The sequence below is a fragment of the Musca domestica genome, unplaced genomic scaffold (assembly GCF_030504385.1).
Source record: "Musca domestica strain aabys unplaced genomic scaffold, Musca_domestica.polishedcontigs.V.1.1 26, whole genome shotgun sequence".
In the NCBI taxonomy this organism is placed as follows: Eukaryota; Metazoa; Arthropoda; class Insecta; order Diptera; family Muscidae; genus Musca; species Musca domestica.
This window is the reverse complement of record NW_026712283.1, coordinates 2,500,420-2,517,762: the sequence shown is the minus strand read 5'-3', so window position 1 is coordinate 2,517,762 and position 17,343 is coordinate 2,500,420. Positions and strand designations below refer to the sequence as shown.

Sequence of the window (17,343 nt, the reverse complement as noted above, 5' to 3'; positions counted from 1 at the left end):
AAACAAAACATTCTTGCACACACACACACCCACAAAGATCATGCACCCATACATTTTCACATTGCCAATAGAGGAAGAGAATAAACTAGCTTTTACTTTTGCGTTAGGGCACGTATGAGTTAACAGGGATGGGAATATTATTTATTACGAGCTTTATTAATAGAAGATTTGTAGGTCCCTAATACCGAAGTTTTATAGGGTTCCTATACAAATATATGTCGTATCTTTTCCAATAAAAATTATCCAGGGGGGTTCTAGGGTTGGAAGAATTTTTTTAATACAATTTTGAGGTGTCCTTTTGAAATGAGACCCCATAGAGGAATCTATTAAAAGAAACAATTTGAAAATATGTTCTATTATGGGAATCCATCTATATATCATCGATGGGCAGAATAGAGGCACAGATTTGTGTTATTCTTACAGAAATGACTTTAAATCTTTAACAAATTTACGATTTTAGCAATGATGGTCCTTTTGAAAATTATTCCCAAAAAACATCAACTACAGATTTATTTTTTTAAATATCCACGGGTATAGCACCGATGGCCATTCAAACCATTTCAAATTTTAAATAAATCCAATTTTTGACAATTGATTTTTAACCATGAAAGTCTACACAAAATTCTAGCATTTTAATCTTTGAAATTAAGAATTTTGGTTTTTGAAAAAAAAAAAAATCTTAAAATCGCCATGTCTGACCCTTGGAAGAAGTATATTTAATATATCCACGAGTTTTGACCTCTGTAAAATCATAAAAAACGGAATTTTTACCCTTCAAATCTCTAAAAACGAATCAATACCTGGATCTTTGGGAAAATTTTTAAAAATATACATATTTAAATTTTCGTCCTTGAAAACCCTTAAAAAATCCGACAGATTTGATCCTTTTCTTTAAAAATTCGAAATTTTTTTTTAATTTCAAACATTTACTTTGATTCTTGTACAAACATTAAAAATAAATATTTTTTTGTCAAGATCCATTGTCCCTTGAAAAATGCTTAGAAGATCCACTATTTTTGGTCCATAAAACCCTAGTTTTTTGATCCTTAAAAAACTCGTTACAAAATTATATTGTAGATTCTTAAACAATTTTGGCAAAATCGAAGATTTCAAATCGCTGAGATTTTTTTGAATCCATTTATTTTGATTCTTGGAAAAATCCTAAAAAACCCAAATTTTTGATCCTTGGAAAAAAAAAAACTATACAAATTTTCGACTTCGGGTCCTTGAGAAAAATATTTTAAAAATCGTTTCCTTTGTGATTCTTGACAAATATTCAAATTCAAAATCAAGGTTTTTTTTATAAAAAATAAAAAAAAAACAATTTTCACCCTTGAAAAATCTTGAAAAAATGGGATTCCAGATTCTTCCTTCCTTTAAAAAATTTATAAAAAATCCACGATTTTTGATCCTTCAACATTTTTTTACGAATCCACGTCGAAAACTGTCCTTCAAACATTTACAATTATTGTCCTTTCAAACAAATTCAGTTAAGAGAAAATATCCTTACAAAAATTAATTAAAATTTAATTCGATTATAACCCTTATAGATCCTTTGCAGTGTATTCTTCCCTGGATATTCTGGCCTTCTTTAATTAAATAATTTTTTTTTATGGAAGATCTTCTGTTGATAAATTATCTTCGATGAGTCTTCTATTGAGATCTTTCGTCTGCTGATAGCAGACCCTCCTCCCATCTCTGACAAATTCTTTTGTATTCCTACCTTATTGAGTTGGCTAAGAGCATAGGATTTTTACTGCCAACAGTGACTGGCTCAACTGCTGTTAATAACCACAAAAAGAAAAAAGAAACAACAACAACTTACCAATGGACTTACTAGTCCATTGGTCCAATAATGCGGGTGGTTACATTGTATTCTATGGACAGGGTTGCCGTTTGGTAGAACTGCGATTATTTGAAAGTATTGTTTGAAATATAATTTGTTTGGATATTTTCGGATCCAGTGTGTTGTTCCTTGAAAAAAATACCCTTTAAAAAATCCTTGAAAATAAATCTTTAAAAAAATTCGCGTTTATTTGTTGGTTAGTCCTTTCAAAATGAATCTTTAAAGAGTTATTGGTTAGTTAGTCTTTGAAAATAAATAATTAGCCAAATTCTCTATTATTTTTTGTGAGTTTTTGAAGATAAGTCTGCAACAAATTGTTTTTTTTTTGGTCCTTAAAATTCAATTATCAAAAATCCTCGAATATTGATTAATTGGTCCTCGAAAATAAATCCTCAAAAAAATCCCTTATTATTGGTTGGTTCTCAAAAATAAATATTTAAATCAACCATAATTTTTTGTTGGTTGGTCCTTGAAAAAAATATTGTGTCAACAATTCATGATTATTGGTTGGATGGTATTTAAAAATAAATTTTTATAAAATCTATAATTATTCCTTAAATGGTCATTGAAAATAAATCGTTAACAGATTCAGGAAGTAATCTTACAAATTTATGATTATTGTTTGGTTGGTCCTTGAAATATATACTTAAAAAATCACGAATATTGGCTAGTTGGTCCTCGAAAATAAGTCCTTAAAAATCCATGTTTATTGGTTTGACAAGGTTTTTTATTAAACTAGATTTGCTATTAAAATAGGTTTTTAAAATATCCAACAATTTTGGGTTGTTTTGTCCATGGAAATAAATCTTTGAAAAATCCATGATTATTAATTGGTTGGTCTTTGAAAATTAATTTAAAAAAATCAACAGGTATTGCTTGAATGGTCCTTGAAAAAAAATTCTTTACAAATTAAAAAAAAATCTTAAAAATCCATGATTTTTCCTTGGTTGGTCCTTGAATATCAATATTTAAAAAATTGCATATTTTATTTCAATAAATTCCTAAAAAAATCTATGATTTTTGGGTTGGGCAGGGTTGCCAGCGTTATAAAAATAGGTATTTTAAATATTCACGATTTTATGGTTGGTTGATCCTTGGAAATAAATCTTTGAAAAACTCGTGATAATTGATTGTTAAAAAATCCACAATTATTGAAATGTTAAAAAAATCCACAATTATGGGAAAAAAACAAGTAAGCAAAGGCTACAGTCGAGCGGGGCCGACCGTTGTATACCCTACAACACTGCAATAAACGATACAGTTTATATAGGCGAGATACTCGAAAGAATTCCACAAGATATTGTGACAAATAATAAAAGAAAACCATCAGATTTCGTTCTCTAATTTTCGAACAATAGCAACTTTAACTAATTTGCTCATTTCCAATTTATTGGTAGATGTTGCACGTAAATGGTCTTCCTAGATCTGGAACCAATATTTTCCAAAGACCCATAATCTCTCAGAAGTGGCAAAAGATTAACATTTATTATTGGTTTTTGACTGAAACACATCTATATGAGATACAGCCATTTGACTATATTCTTCAACGAAATCAGCCTTAACGAAATAGTCAGAAGTGTGTCTTTCCTGTATTTGTGAATTCTCCAAAAAGTCACGGGAATGGACATTTTCGTATTATGTCTATGAAGCAAACTCCTTCACACATTGAATATTTTTGGATGGCCATCCAAAACTGCTTGGCTTTTGCAATGTCCGGTAACCCCCATTCAAATGTGCGTGAGGACCGGGCGATAATTACGACCTGCTGACAATTTTGCAGTTTTTGGTCCATTTCAACCCCTAAATATACGGCGATCATCTCCAAAAAGAGCAGGCTTCTATTCTGACCCTCATCTTATCCCCATGCAAAATTTCGTAAGGATCGGGCCATAAATGCGATCTGTATATGATATCCTGATATCCTAACTACTTAGTTTTGTTAGCTGTAGAAATATTACCAAATGTTTAATTCAAAATGAAAATATGCCAAAAATATGACAAAATTGAAAAAAAATATGAGAAAATTTACAAAATCAATATTTTCATCTTTAGAGAGACATTTTTATGCGATTTTTTAGGTGTTTTTTCTTTTCTGCCAAGAGGCCATTCTGAATTAATGAGAACTGTCGAAATCAGTTCAGCCGTTCTCGACATAAAATAGATCTTTCAAACATATCTTCTTTGATAGACATATATATCGCACATATTTTGCTATATATTCGATTTGTTGGATCTTAACATCAATGTAAAGATCAGAAGTAACCTTGTCATGGCTTTGTGATTTCGCCGGGATTTAAAATATTCGCGGTTTAATGAAAAAATTTGAATTTTTTCAACAAAAAAGATATGGTCTATTTTAGCCGCTAAATATTATCCGATGACCACCCAAATTGGTAGGCTTCTTCCCCGCCCTAAACTCTAGCTACATGCGAAATTCCGCGTCGATTGGTCTATAATTGCGACCTGTATAGCTATTGCAAAATCCGACATTTTTTCAGTATTTGGTCCATTTCAACCCCTAAACATTTGGCGATCATCTCCAAAAGAAATAGGGTTCTATTCTCACATTAACCCCACCTCCATTCTAAATTTCGTGAAGATCGGGCCATAATTGCGACCTGTAGAGTGATTACAAATTAACATGGACAGACGGACAGACGGACGGACGGACATACATAGCTAGATCGACTCAGCTCGGCGAGCTAGGAAGATCCATATATACTTTCCTATGTGGGAAACCAATATTTCGAGGTGTTACATAATTTTTGGCCCAATCAAACTTATAATACCCCCAACACATAGTGTTGTAGGGTATAATAAAAATCTAGAGCAAATTCCTTGAATGGTCCTTGAAAATAATACTTTAAAAAATTTAAAAATAAATCTTAAAAAACCCATGATTATCGCTTGGTTGGTCCTCGAGAATAAATCCTTAAAAAATCACGAATATTGGTTGGTTGGTCCTCGAAAATATATTCTTAAAAAATACTTAATTATTGGTTGATTGAGGGTTGCCAGGGTTATTAAAATATGTCTTGAAAATATCTAGAATTTTTTGGTTCTTTGGTCTCTGGAAATAAATGTTTGAAAAGTCCATGATTAGCGATAGGTTGGTCTTCAAAAATAAATTAAACAAAATCTATAGCTATTCCTTGAAGGGTCCTTGAAAATAAATCTTAAAAAAATGTAAAAACAAATCTTAAAAATCCATGATTATTGCTTTGTTGGTCCTAAAAATAAATCCTCAAAAAATTCATGATTATTGGTTGGTTGATTGAAAAATTCATGACTATGGGCTTGTTGGTCCTTGAATATAAATTTTTAAAAATCACGAATATTAGTTGGTTCTTGAAAAAAGCTCTATTTTTTGGTTGGTTTTTGAAAATAAAAAAAATTCATATTTTTTTATTGGTTGGTCTTTGATAAAATATTATTTCAAAAGTCTATGATTATTGGTTGCTTGGTCCTTGAAACTAAATCTTTAAAAATTCCACTATTTTTGGGCTATTGATCCTTAAAAATAAATAAATAAAGGATATCCATCATTATTGGTCCAGCTGATGGCAACTCTGGCTACAATTACTAATTTCACCAACATGGCCACTTGGTGAGACAGGCAAAACTGCTACTAAAACTTTTACTATCTATACTTGCCACTAACTAGTACTGCTTCTAGATGCAAGTCCTTGCATAATTTTGTTGTTGTTGTTGTTGCTATTTTGTTTTTTTTTTACCCCAGAATGTTGTTCTAACCGAAGTTTTTTTCTTTTCTTCTATTTTCTTCTGCGAAATAGCTCTTCAGTCAAATGGTGATGGGTTTTAATGGCAAAAACAATTTAGACATCGATAGACTGACAACCATGTTGGAGGAGAATCGCACATTGCTAAATGACATGGCAACGAAGGAGTGCACCGATGGTGCCACATTGCCAAAATTATTATTCGAATTAGTTGAGCAGGCGAGCGTTAAAGATAGTGTGACCGCCGGCAGTGAGGATGAAGGAGCTCGAGTGGCACTGAGTCGCCAAGTTAGCAGAGAAGTGACCCATATCAAAGAGGGTAGAATCACCAAAGAGGAGGAGGAGTTGCAGACGACAAGGGTGGCCAAGATTGTTTCAGATGATAATGCAAGTTGCCAGTCACAAGACGAAGAAGATGGAGATGGAGAAGAAATAGACGAAGTTGATAATGAAAATATGACATTAGCAAGCGGCTCCCAGCAAGCAGCTGGAATGGAATGCCAACAACAACAAGAAATTATAGATGATACTGACGCCGCTGCCAGCTCAGATGTTGCATTTGCCACTAATGAAAAAGTTAGTGGCATTACTTTACAACAGCAGCTGCAACAACAACAACAACCAGCGAAGAGTAAAAAACAACATCACTCCCACAATCATCGTAAAAGTTCGAACACCATTAAAAAATCAACGAACGACAACATTGCCACTCTAAAATTCACCGATCCCAGTGTCATGGCAAAAGTTGCCTCCACTCAAGAAATTATTGGAAATCTACCAAAAGTTTGGCGTGTTTTGGTGGAGTTACTCAATCATCATCACACCGATCCGGTGCAGTTCGAGGAAAACGGCAAAGGCGAAGACTGCTATAAATCGGTACAGACACCGTACGGACCCAAGGCCGAGCTGAGCGTTAGCAAGACTTATTTGAAACTTAAGGTAAGTGGGTGAAAGAGTATTTTGGTTTTGAAATATTTAGTTTAGAAAAAAATTTTGATGGATTTAGGGTTTTCGAATTAAATTCTTTTGGAAATACTTAAAAATCAAAAGAACTTAAAAAAAATTTTAAAAAAGGATTATTAGTTTCTTGGCCTTGTCAGAAACAATCTCAAAAATCCGCAATTATTAGAATGTTGATCATGTAAGAAAATTTTTTAGAGAATCCAGAAGGATTTGTCTGTTTCTTCTCCAAAAAATTTAAAAAAAAAAGCAATACTATTGTCTGTTTGTCCTTTGAATAAAATTTCCTACAAATATCCGACATTAAATATCAAATGGCCCTTTGGAAAATATGTCCAAAATTGTTAGAATTAGTCCTAATAATAATCCTTTGAAAATTATTCTTAAAAATTCGTAATTGTTCAGTTTATATTCTTTTAAAATAAAAAAGTCTTGGAGGTCCTTAAACAAAAATATCAATTTTAACTTCCGAAAGGAAGATCACCGCTGTAATTGTGGTTTTTAGAAAAAATTTCCAAAGTATCATCACAGCTATAATCGAGGTTTATTTACATTTTTTTTTGCTCAAAGAAATCCAAAATTTTTATTCCTTGAAAAAGTTTTTCTTTCTCGAAAAAATCTTTTTAAATCGTCTCATTTTTGATTCTTGACAAATATTTAAATTCAACAGCAACTTTTTTCATCATTGATAAATCTTTAACAAAACACCATTTGACTCATGAAAAAAAACAGTAGCCCGGTTCTGTCCTTCCCTCAAACACTCGAATTTGAAAAAATTTCAGAAAAATTTACAATGTTTTAACCAGAAAAAAATTAAAATCAAATAAAATATTTTTAAATCTAAAATCCTTTGAAAAAATCCTCGGAATTAAAGATGATTTCTCTGTCGTCCTTTAGAAATGTCTGCAAAATATCCAAAATTACCGTCTATTGTTACTGTCAAATTCCAATTAAATTCTTATGATAATTCCAAATTATATCTTAGAAAATTTCGATTAGAAGTCTTATGACTCTTATAAAAAATTTTAAGTTGTTAGTTCCCAAGGAAAGATCACCGTTATAATTGTCGTTTTTAGATATATTTTCCGAAGGATCTTTATAGCTATAATCGAAGCTTTTTTTAAATTTGTTTTAGAAATTTTTTAGTAGTGGTTTGAAGTATTTTTTTTTTAAACCGGTCGGAACTATGATATAGACCGAAATATTATCTCATATTTATACACTCCGTTTTTTTTAGGACAATAGTCTATATTTTTTGAGTTAGGAACTCCAAACTTTGAAAGTAAGTCCCATAGTGTTCCCTTTTTTTAAATCCCCGGTTTATATATGAAAATTATTTATTTGAAATAATTTTTAAAAATTCTCGATTCGTACCTAGTAAAAATTTTTTAAACCACGATTTTTGCCCAGGAATTTCTCGAAACCTTTTGCCCAGGAAGACTCCATAAATGGTCAGAAAGTTCTCGCTGGCCTTAGCATTTTTTATGGTGTCCATGGAAATTATTTTTGAAAGAGAATCTGCGATTCTTTTTTAGGAAATCCTTGAATTATGTTTTTAAAAAATTTTGTCCCGAACGTCCTTGAAAAATATGTTTAAAATCCAGTAATGATGCCCAGGAAGCTCATGAAAAATATTTCCACAAAAATTGTCCAAGAAGATCTTGAAAAAATTTGTGGCCTGTGAAGTCCTTTTTTCATAATTCTTGCCCTGCAGTTCTTTGAAATTATTATTAAAAAAATCTACAAATGTAACACCATGAGGTCCTTAAAAATATTTACTAGAAGTCAGAAATACAGACGTCCTTGAAAAATATGTTTTAAAATTCAAATTTATTCCCCGGAAATCCATGATGTCAGCCCACATTATTTGACGTAGAGCGCAATTTGTATTGTGTCTAGGATGGTTGGTATTGAAAATGAGATATATCGGTCCACGTTTTGGTATAGTCCCGATATAACGATACCTCCCGATATTCGGTATTTTGATGATTTATCCCACATTTTTTCACGGATTTGTCTAAAAATTGGTATTTGTCGGTCATAATGGGTTCCAGCTCCGGTGGCGAAACATTGCATGTATGGGTCCACGATTTGGTATAGCTCCCATACAACGGTACAACCCGATATTCGGTATTTTTATGGTTTTTGCCACATTTCTTCGCGGATTTGTCTAAAAATTGGTATTTGTTGGTCTAAATGGGTTCTAGCTCTTTGGCGAAACACTGTATGTATAGGTCCACGTTTTTGTATAGCCTCATATAGTCGTATTTCCCGATATTCGGTATTTTGATAATTTTTGGCACATTTTCCCATGAATATGTCTAAAAATTGGTATATGTGGAACATAATGGGCTCTATTGATTTCTTTACCCTAAGGTGGAGGGTATTAAAAGTTTGGCCCGGCCGAACTTAATGTTTTTTTACTTGTTAAATATTTCTAGATGAATTTTTGATATTATTATTCATAGACACCCTGAGCAATTATGGTGGATGCAAAAACATCAATGGTGTTCTTGGGAAATAATCGTTAATTTAAAAAAAAATAAAAAATCACGATTCTTGCCCAGGAAGTTTTTAGTTTTTTTGCTTCCACCATTATTGGCCAGAACGTCTTTGAAAAATATTGTCAAAAATCCACCTACGAAGCACGTGGATAGGTACAAATCACAATCCTTTTCCAGGATGTCTCTGGAATTTATTTTAAGAAGTCTACAAATTTTGGCTTATAAGGATCTTGACACATTGTCTTGTCATAAAAGCCCTTGAATCTATAATAATTTCTCAAAATCCCTAATTGTATTTTTGGAAAAATATTAAATTTTTCTTTTTTAAAAATAAAAAATTTGGAAATTTTGTGTGTAATACGAGAGGTTTTATTAATTTGCCTCATCTAGACGATAGAAATAGTCACCTAAAATGCAGCGCACATTTTTCCGATTTAAATCACTTAAAACTGGGTTTAAATTAAATTCTTTCAAGTCATATGTTTTTTAAAAAATTCCAGCCTACTTACCATTATTTGTAATATGTTCATATCTGAAAGAAATAACAGACAGATGCGATTAGCGCGTGTTGAAAACTAAAATAGCTTAAATACTGTCTGTCCAAACACATATTTATTTTATGCACAGACGTAATTTATGAACAAATATAGAAGAAGAAAAAAAAGAAGATGTATTTACAAACTATTACTTGTTCACAATTAACCAAGAACACATGAGGCGAATGAAAAGCCGAACAAGAAGGAGAAGAAGTTGAAATAAAAACAAAAACTACCTATTACCCCTTGGCTCATAAAATATGCCATGTGCAAATCGATATACTTGACCATCACCACTACCAATTCCAGATGCAGACCATGCCAAGGCAAGCCAAGGAGAATAAAAATGCCAATAAACATAGACAGGCTATAACAACTTGTCGAATAACCATAAATCCTAACACATATATTCATGGACACACAACAGCACATGTACACACACGCACGTAAATTGCTATTTGTCAGTGATACCCAGTAAAGAAATTAATCTTCGTTTCAAAAAAAAAAAAAAATCTGGATTCTCGTTTTATTAAAATGTAAAATGAAAACTGTTATAAAGGAAACAAATGAAAAATTTTAAAAAATATTTTTTATTTCATTTTTTTCATAGAACAAAAATCCAGTCCCTGGTTGAATTTTGGGTGTTTCTAGTTTCGGCTTGTGTTAGTTTTCTCTATCAGGATGAGTCCCATCTTCTCTCACATTTTTTTTCGGAAATAAAATGAGAAAATGGAAGATTATGTTCTCTTTTTCTGGATGAAGGTAGAATCTGGAAATTTTGCACGGGGGTCCGTCTGGTGACAAGGCTGGGTTTTTGAAAATTCGTGCTAAAAAGGTACGAAAAGTACTAAAAAGTACCAATATTTGAGGACTTTGTGTTGGACAAGGGGAATGTAATTTAGAATGGGAGTCAATGATGGAGTGCAGAGTAGATTAATCAAAGAATTTTTTAAAATTGTACTAAATTTCTAAAATAGTAACTTTTGGTATTATGTGAACGGGTAGAGCTAAAAACTAGGAATTTGGGTGCGAGAATCAAGATTGGAAAATAAGTTTGATGTATAGAGGTGGCTTCGGAAAAGCGCACTAAATGTGCGATCTGTCCTAAATGGTACTAAATTTGAAATAGTTTGGTTTAGGGTGGAATTTTGACATTTTGTATTGGAGTCCCTGTTTGAGGTTAGTTTGTGATAAAGAAGAGGTTTTGAAAAAGTGTACTACAAGTGTACAAAAAGTACTAAATAGTACTATAATTGGTGTTGGTCGGGTGCTTAAACTCTCGAATTTGGTATTGGGGCCTCGTTTCATGTGTAGCCTGGACATATAGACGTGGTTTCGGAAATGTGGACTATAATTGTACAAATAGTACTGAGAGGTACTAAATTTGATATTGGGTAAAGGATGAAGGGCCGGTATTTTCAAATTTGATATGAGGTCTCTGTTGGCATCAGAAATTGAAATATTTAGGTAGTTTTGGAAATATGTACTCTATTTGTACGGTGAAGGAATAGAGCTGAAATACTCAAATATGACATAAATGTCACTGTTGGGGTTAATGGTTAAGGTATGGAAGTAGTTTTGGAAATATTTACTATAATTGTACAAAAAGTACTTAATGGTACTAGACTTGGTATTAGGTGAAGGAATAGGCTGGAATCTTCAAATTTGATATTGCGGTCTCTGTTGGTATCTGGAATTGAGATGGTTTTGGAAATGTGTACTATAATTGTCCGAAAGCACTAAATGGTCATTGGGTTAAGGCACGAAAATGGTCATTGGGTAAAGGCATAGAGCTGGAATCCCTAAATTTTATATAGACGTCACTGTTAGTATCTGTGGTTAAGATATGTAGGTGGTTTTGGAAATATCTACTATAATTGTACGAAAAGTACTAAATGATAATAAATTGGGCATGTGGTGAGGAGATAGGGCTGGAATCTTAATTTTGAAGTAGATGCCTTTGTCGGGGTCTGAGTTAAGATAATGAGGTGGTTTCGGAAACGTGTAAAATAATAGTACGAAACGTACTAGATGGTACGAAATTTGATATGGAGTAAGGTATAGAGCTGGAATCCTCAAATTAACTATTGAGGTCTCTGTTGGTATCTGGAATTGAGATATGGAGGTGGTTGCGGAAATGTGAAGCATAATTTTTCGAAAAGTACTAAGCGGTACGAAATTCAGTTTTGGTTAAAGGGATAGAGCTGAAATCCTGAAATTTGATGTTGACTTCTTTGTTGATATCTGGTGGAAATCTTGCAAATGTTTGTAACAGGCAAAAGGAATCGAGATAGACCCATAGTTCCTTTTGATGATCTGCATAGAATCACATTCTGAGTCGATATATGCATGTCCGTCCGTCCGTCTGTACATGTATTTTTGTGAACAAAGTACAGTATTTATTGCCCTATCCAGATGAAATTTTGCACAAATCATTTGTTTGGCCCAAGGACGAACCCTATTGAAATTGGAGATATTCGGTCAAAATTTAGATATAGCTCCCATATATATCTTCGTCCGATTTGCCTTTTATTGTGCATCAAACGTGTAATATCAGGCCGAATAGTATGGAATTTTGCACATACAACTAAATTAGGGCTGAAAATAAGTATGCCAAATTTGATCGAAATCGGTTTAGATATAGCTATAGCTCCCATATATATTTTTCATTCGATTTGTTATTTTTGTCCTCCGCAGCCGTAATATGCACGCTGTAACAATAATATTTGGGGAAATACATCAAATGCAGCTCAGAAATACTTTTGCTAAATTTTATCGAGATCGGTTCGGATTTGGATATGTCTCCCATATATAACTTCGTCCGATTTACCTTTCATTGTGCACCAAACGTATAATTTTTGCCCAAATGGGATGAAATTTGGCTCTTACGACCGAATTGAGTCTAGAAGCTAGTATGTCAAATTTGGTGAAGATCAGTTCAGATATGGCTATAGCTCCCATATATATTGTTCATTCGATTTGTTATATTTGTTAACCACAGCCGTAATATGCACTCAGAAATATCTTTGCCAAATTTTAGCGAGATCGGTTCCAATTTGGATATAGCTCCCATATATATATCAAATGGACAATACAAGTCCGAATTTAAAAGATACAAATGCTTCGGCATATTTAGACCTTTGAACTTTAAATTATAACTATAATCACAGCGTGTATGCGGAGCTTTACTAAATTAGCAAAGTGGTGTAGGGTATCATAAAGTCGACCCCGCCCGACTTTAAGACTTTCTTTAGTGGGTTTAGATCACTGTAGGTGTCTAGAATGGAGAGTTGTTGATTTTTGAATATTCGTACTAAATATCACTAAATTTGGTATTGGGTGAAGGGATGGAGTTAAATTTTCAAATTTTTTGAAAAATCTTAATTTTTTATTATTACGAATGAAGTCTTCGAGGCCAATTCTTGTACATTTATTTCTTTTGTTCAAGGATTTTTTTAACCATAATTGTGGAGTTCTACAAACCATCTCCTGGTTATGAATCGTGGTTATTTCTACAAATACTTGTCGAGGACAATATGAATATCCTGTGTCAGAACAATGTCCATACAGGTTCTCATATAACGACATCTCCCGACATAAGATGCTCTGGTGGTTTAAACCACATTATTTAGCAGAAAATATTAAAATTCGGTTGGCAGAGTTTGAAATGGACTCTATCTCCATTGGCATGCAGCCCATGTTGTCTTATATACCCCATACAGAGGTCCTTTTTTTATTTGTTTGTTTTCTCTAAGAGTTACTATGGTTTATCCCCACGATTGCATCTCATTGCATAATTTCTGGTTTCATCACCTTCTGATTTTATTTTCTTCACAAAATGTTTGCTGGGTTCTTAACACTTTGGTCTTAGCACAATTTCAAATAAAGCCATGAATAGGTACATGTATTGAAAATAGTATCAGTATTTATTTTCCCTGCCTCCCTCCCTCTGTCTCACTCTCTCTCTCTATCTTTCATTTGGCTCTCCATATAGCCTATAAAATCTTCAATATGAAAACATTAATACTAATATAATCCACCCATTCCATGTTCCGTTTTTTTGTTGTTTTGTTTTTCCCGAAGGTCTTCTTCTAGCACCCAAAAACTGCTCTTAGTCTTCATCTTAGCTATCATTATTTATGTGTGTATGTTGGAAGTTTTATCAAACAGGACTCGCATTTGGCCTCTCTCTCCTTTCGTCGAGTGAGTGTAAGGAAAGAACTAAACTTATAACTTACCACAATATTTCGACATTATTTTACCATCGACTTCCTCAATATTATGGTTGCTTTCCTTTACGGCAATTTTTGTTGTTTTTTGGTTTGATTTTAACCCGACTCCATCGTCATGAGGAGCGGCATCATCACCATTTGCCATGGAACATAATCTGCCATCTGAAGAAAACCCAAAGGAGATAGACAATAAATTCAATTACTACTTTAGCTTCTGGAGTTTTGGGAATGTTGGTTTAGTGTGTGGATGTGTGAGTGTACGTGTGTGTGTGTGTGTTTTTGTGCCAATGATAGCAAACTTACCTTGCCCTCTTACCAGCCTCTTTGGAATTTTGTAAAGTTGGAGCATGGAGAGTTTTTTTTCGAACAGTGTCAAGTTACTTATAATTATGAGCAACAAAGGTAGGCCACTTAAGCACGGTGGAATCTGAAAGAAGTAAAACGATCTAGAGAATAAATATGAAATTTGCTGTTGGCCTCCTATATTTGTACGAAAAGTACTAAACGGTAGAAAATTTTGTATTGGCTGAAAGGACAGGGCTGGAATCCTCAAATTTGATATTGAGGTCTCCGTTGAAATCTGGAAGTGAGATATGGAAAAGTACTGAATGGTGCCATATTTGGTATTGAGCAAATCTATAGAGCTGGAATCCTGAAATTTCATATTGAAGTATCTCTCTTGGTATCTGGTGTTGAGATAGGGAGGTGGTTTCGAAAATATGTACAAAATTTGGTCGCCGTGGAAATTACAGGCCTGAAATCCTGAAATGTAATATTAAGATCACTGTTGGTATATTAGGTTGGTATATGGAGATTATTTTGAAAATGCGTACTATAAATTTGGTACTAAATTTGGTATTAGGTAAAGGGATAGGGTTGCAGTTCTCAAATTTGATATTGAGGTATCTGGAAGTATGTACTATAACTTTACGAAAAGTAACAAATTGTACTTAATTTGGGAATGAGAGAAGGAATAGAGTTGAAATGTCGATGTTTGAAATAGGTGTCGCTGTTGGTATCTGTGGTTGAGATATTTTTTGGAAATGTGCACTAAAATTATACGAGAAGTACCAAATGTTACTAAATTTGCTATTGAGTGATTTTATAGAGCTAAAATCTAGAAATTTGATATTGAGGTCCCTCTTGGTATCTGGTGTTGTGGTAGTTTTGGAACTGTGTACTATAATTGTTCGAAGAGTGCTAAATGGTTCTAATTTTGGATCACTATCGGTTGGTGTCTGAGATGGAGAGATGAAAAATGTTTTGGATGTGCGTAATGTTACTAAATCTGTTACTGGGATAGAGCGGAAATTCTGGAATTTACTACTGAGGTCGCTGTTGATTTCTTGGATTTACATATGGAGACGTTGAAATAGTTTGGGACAGAAAAATGGTTTTATTAATATCCTTTTCGGTCATCTTCAAAATGAAAGAATTCGAAGACTTTTTGGTCATAATTTTCCTATTCTTCTTTCCAAAAAAAAGAAACTTGAATAAATTATAAATAACCTTGAAAGTCTGATAATTAAGTACGAAGTATGAAGTAGAAAATTTTGCAAAAAATAAAAAAAATCTGAATTTTGAGTACTAGAAAGGTCTAACACGAACATGGGCATGTCTCTAGTGACAAAAATTTTTGTAGAATATTCTGACTTGCTACGAAATAAACGACTAAAAAGCCTTCACTGGTGATTTGCTTGAGGTTTAATAATTTTTTTTGGAGGAAATCTTAATCTGAATATTTGAAAAAAAAAAAAAAAAAAACAAGTAAAAAAGCTGTAAGTTCGGCCGGGCCGAACTTTGAATACCCTCCACCATTTGGAAAGAATTTGGCAATTTTACAAAAAATAAAAACCGTTAAAAATTCTTTTAAAATAATAAAAATACTGAATATAACCCTTATATTAGGGTCTATATGACTACGTGGTCCTGCATAGGCAACTTTTGTCATAAGCCATTAAAATATTCAAATGCGAAACTTAAAAAAAAAATTCGGTTAATAATGTAGCAAAAATCATCAAAATACCGGATATATATGGGGGCAACACGAAGACGTGGACCTGCGAAGAAAATTCTCTATCTTAGGCTGTAGTATCTATTTCGAACTTCAAATACCAAATTTGAAATAATTCCGGTGAATAATGTCGCTGAAATCATCAAAATACCGAATACCGGGAGATACTCTTATATGGGGGCTAAACGAAGACGTGGACCGGTACAGAAAATTTTCTGTCGTAGGTTGTAGTATCCATTTCAAACATTAAATACTAAATTTGAAACAATTTCGGTGAATAATGTCGCTAATATCATCAAAATACCGAATATAGGGTGGTACGGTTATATGGGGGCTATACGAAGACGTGGACCTGCACAGACAATTTTCTGTCATGTGCTGTAGTATCCATTACGAACTCCAAATACCAAATTTGAAACAATTCCGGTGAATAATGTCGCTAAAATCATCAAAATACCGAATATCGAGAGGTACAGGTTTGTGGGTGCTATACGAAGACGTGGACCTGCACAGAAAATTTTCTGTCTTGGACTGTAGTATCGATTTCGAAATTCAAATACTAAATTTGAAACAATTCCGGTAAATAATGTCGCTAAAATCATCAAAATATCCAATATCGGGAGATACTGTTGTATGGGGGGTATACGAAGACGTGGACCAGCACAGACAATTTTCTGTCTTAGGCTGTGGTATCCATTTCGAACTTCAAATACTAAATTTGAAACAATTCCGGTGAATATGTCGCAAAAATCATCAAAATACCGAATACCGTTATATGGGGGCTATACGAAGACGTGGACCTACATGACCCATTTCCAATACCAAAAATCCTGCAGACATAATATACAATTGAGTAGAATTTTAACAATCTACTTCCTTTAGTTCGGAAGCTAGAGTGATTTCCACAGACGGACGGACATCGCTAGATCAAGAATATATAATTTTTGGGGTCCAAAATGTATATTTCAAAGTGTTGCAAACGGAATGACAAACTTAATATAACCTCCATACTATGGTGGAGGGTATAAAAATATGAAAATGGTCATTTTCTTATCGCCGATGGAAATAAGCCTAAATATAGGTGGCAATTTGGGATTAAACTTGCTATTCGGTTCGATCGGGTGAACCAGTTTCTTATCTAGCTCCTTGTTTGCGCGAATACTCTGTGTATGAGTGATATGAAATTTATCGAATCACTCATACGTTTAGGAACTGGTGTACTGAACTACGAACTAGATTGCCACTTATTTATATTTGACATTTATTTAGCTCTATTTTCAAAATCTACTGGGCTTATAATTATCGAAGAAGTTGAATTTCGTAGTTCACCTTCGCTGGTTCACTGTCGTCTGACACCAATCGGTGATCAGTTAGCCCATAGTGTGTTAGAATACTGCTTGTGCTGTTGTAAAGTTTCAAGTTTACATTTAAAGTACTTAGGAAAATTTACAATAACAAAAACTGGCAACTTATATTGCAAGTGCTTCCAAAAACGCCGCAACCAAAACCTA

The 17,343-nt window shown here is 33.2% G+C and overlaps 1 protein-coding gene across 1 annotated transcript in view; it reads left to right on the top strand.

The window, feature by feature from the left end:
• The window catches only part of LOC101896666 (uncharacterized), a 66,689-nt gene that overhangs the window by 41,501 nt on the left and 7,845 nt on the right, over positions 1-17,343 (top strand). The window contains exon 4 of the mRNA XM_059123883.1: positions 5,641-6,525. Coding sequence (XP_058979866.1) covers positions 5,641-6,525 — 885 coding nt within the window. The remainder of the gene's footprint in view (positions 1-5,640; positions 6,526-17,343) is intronic.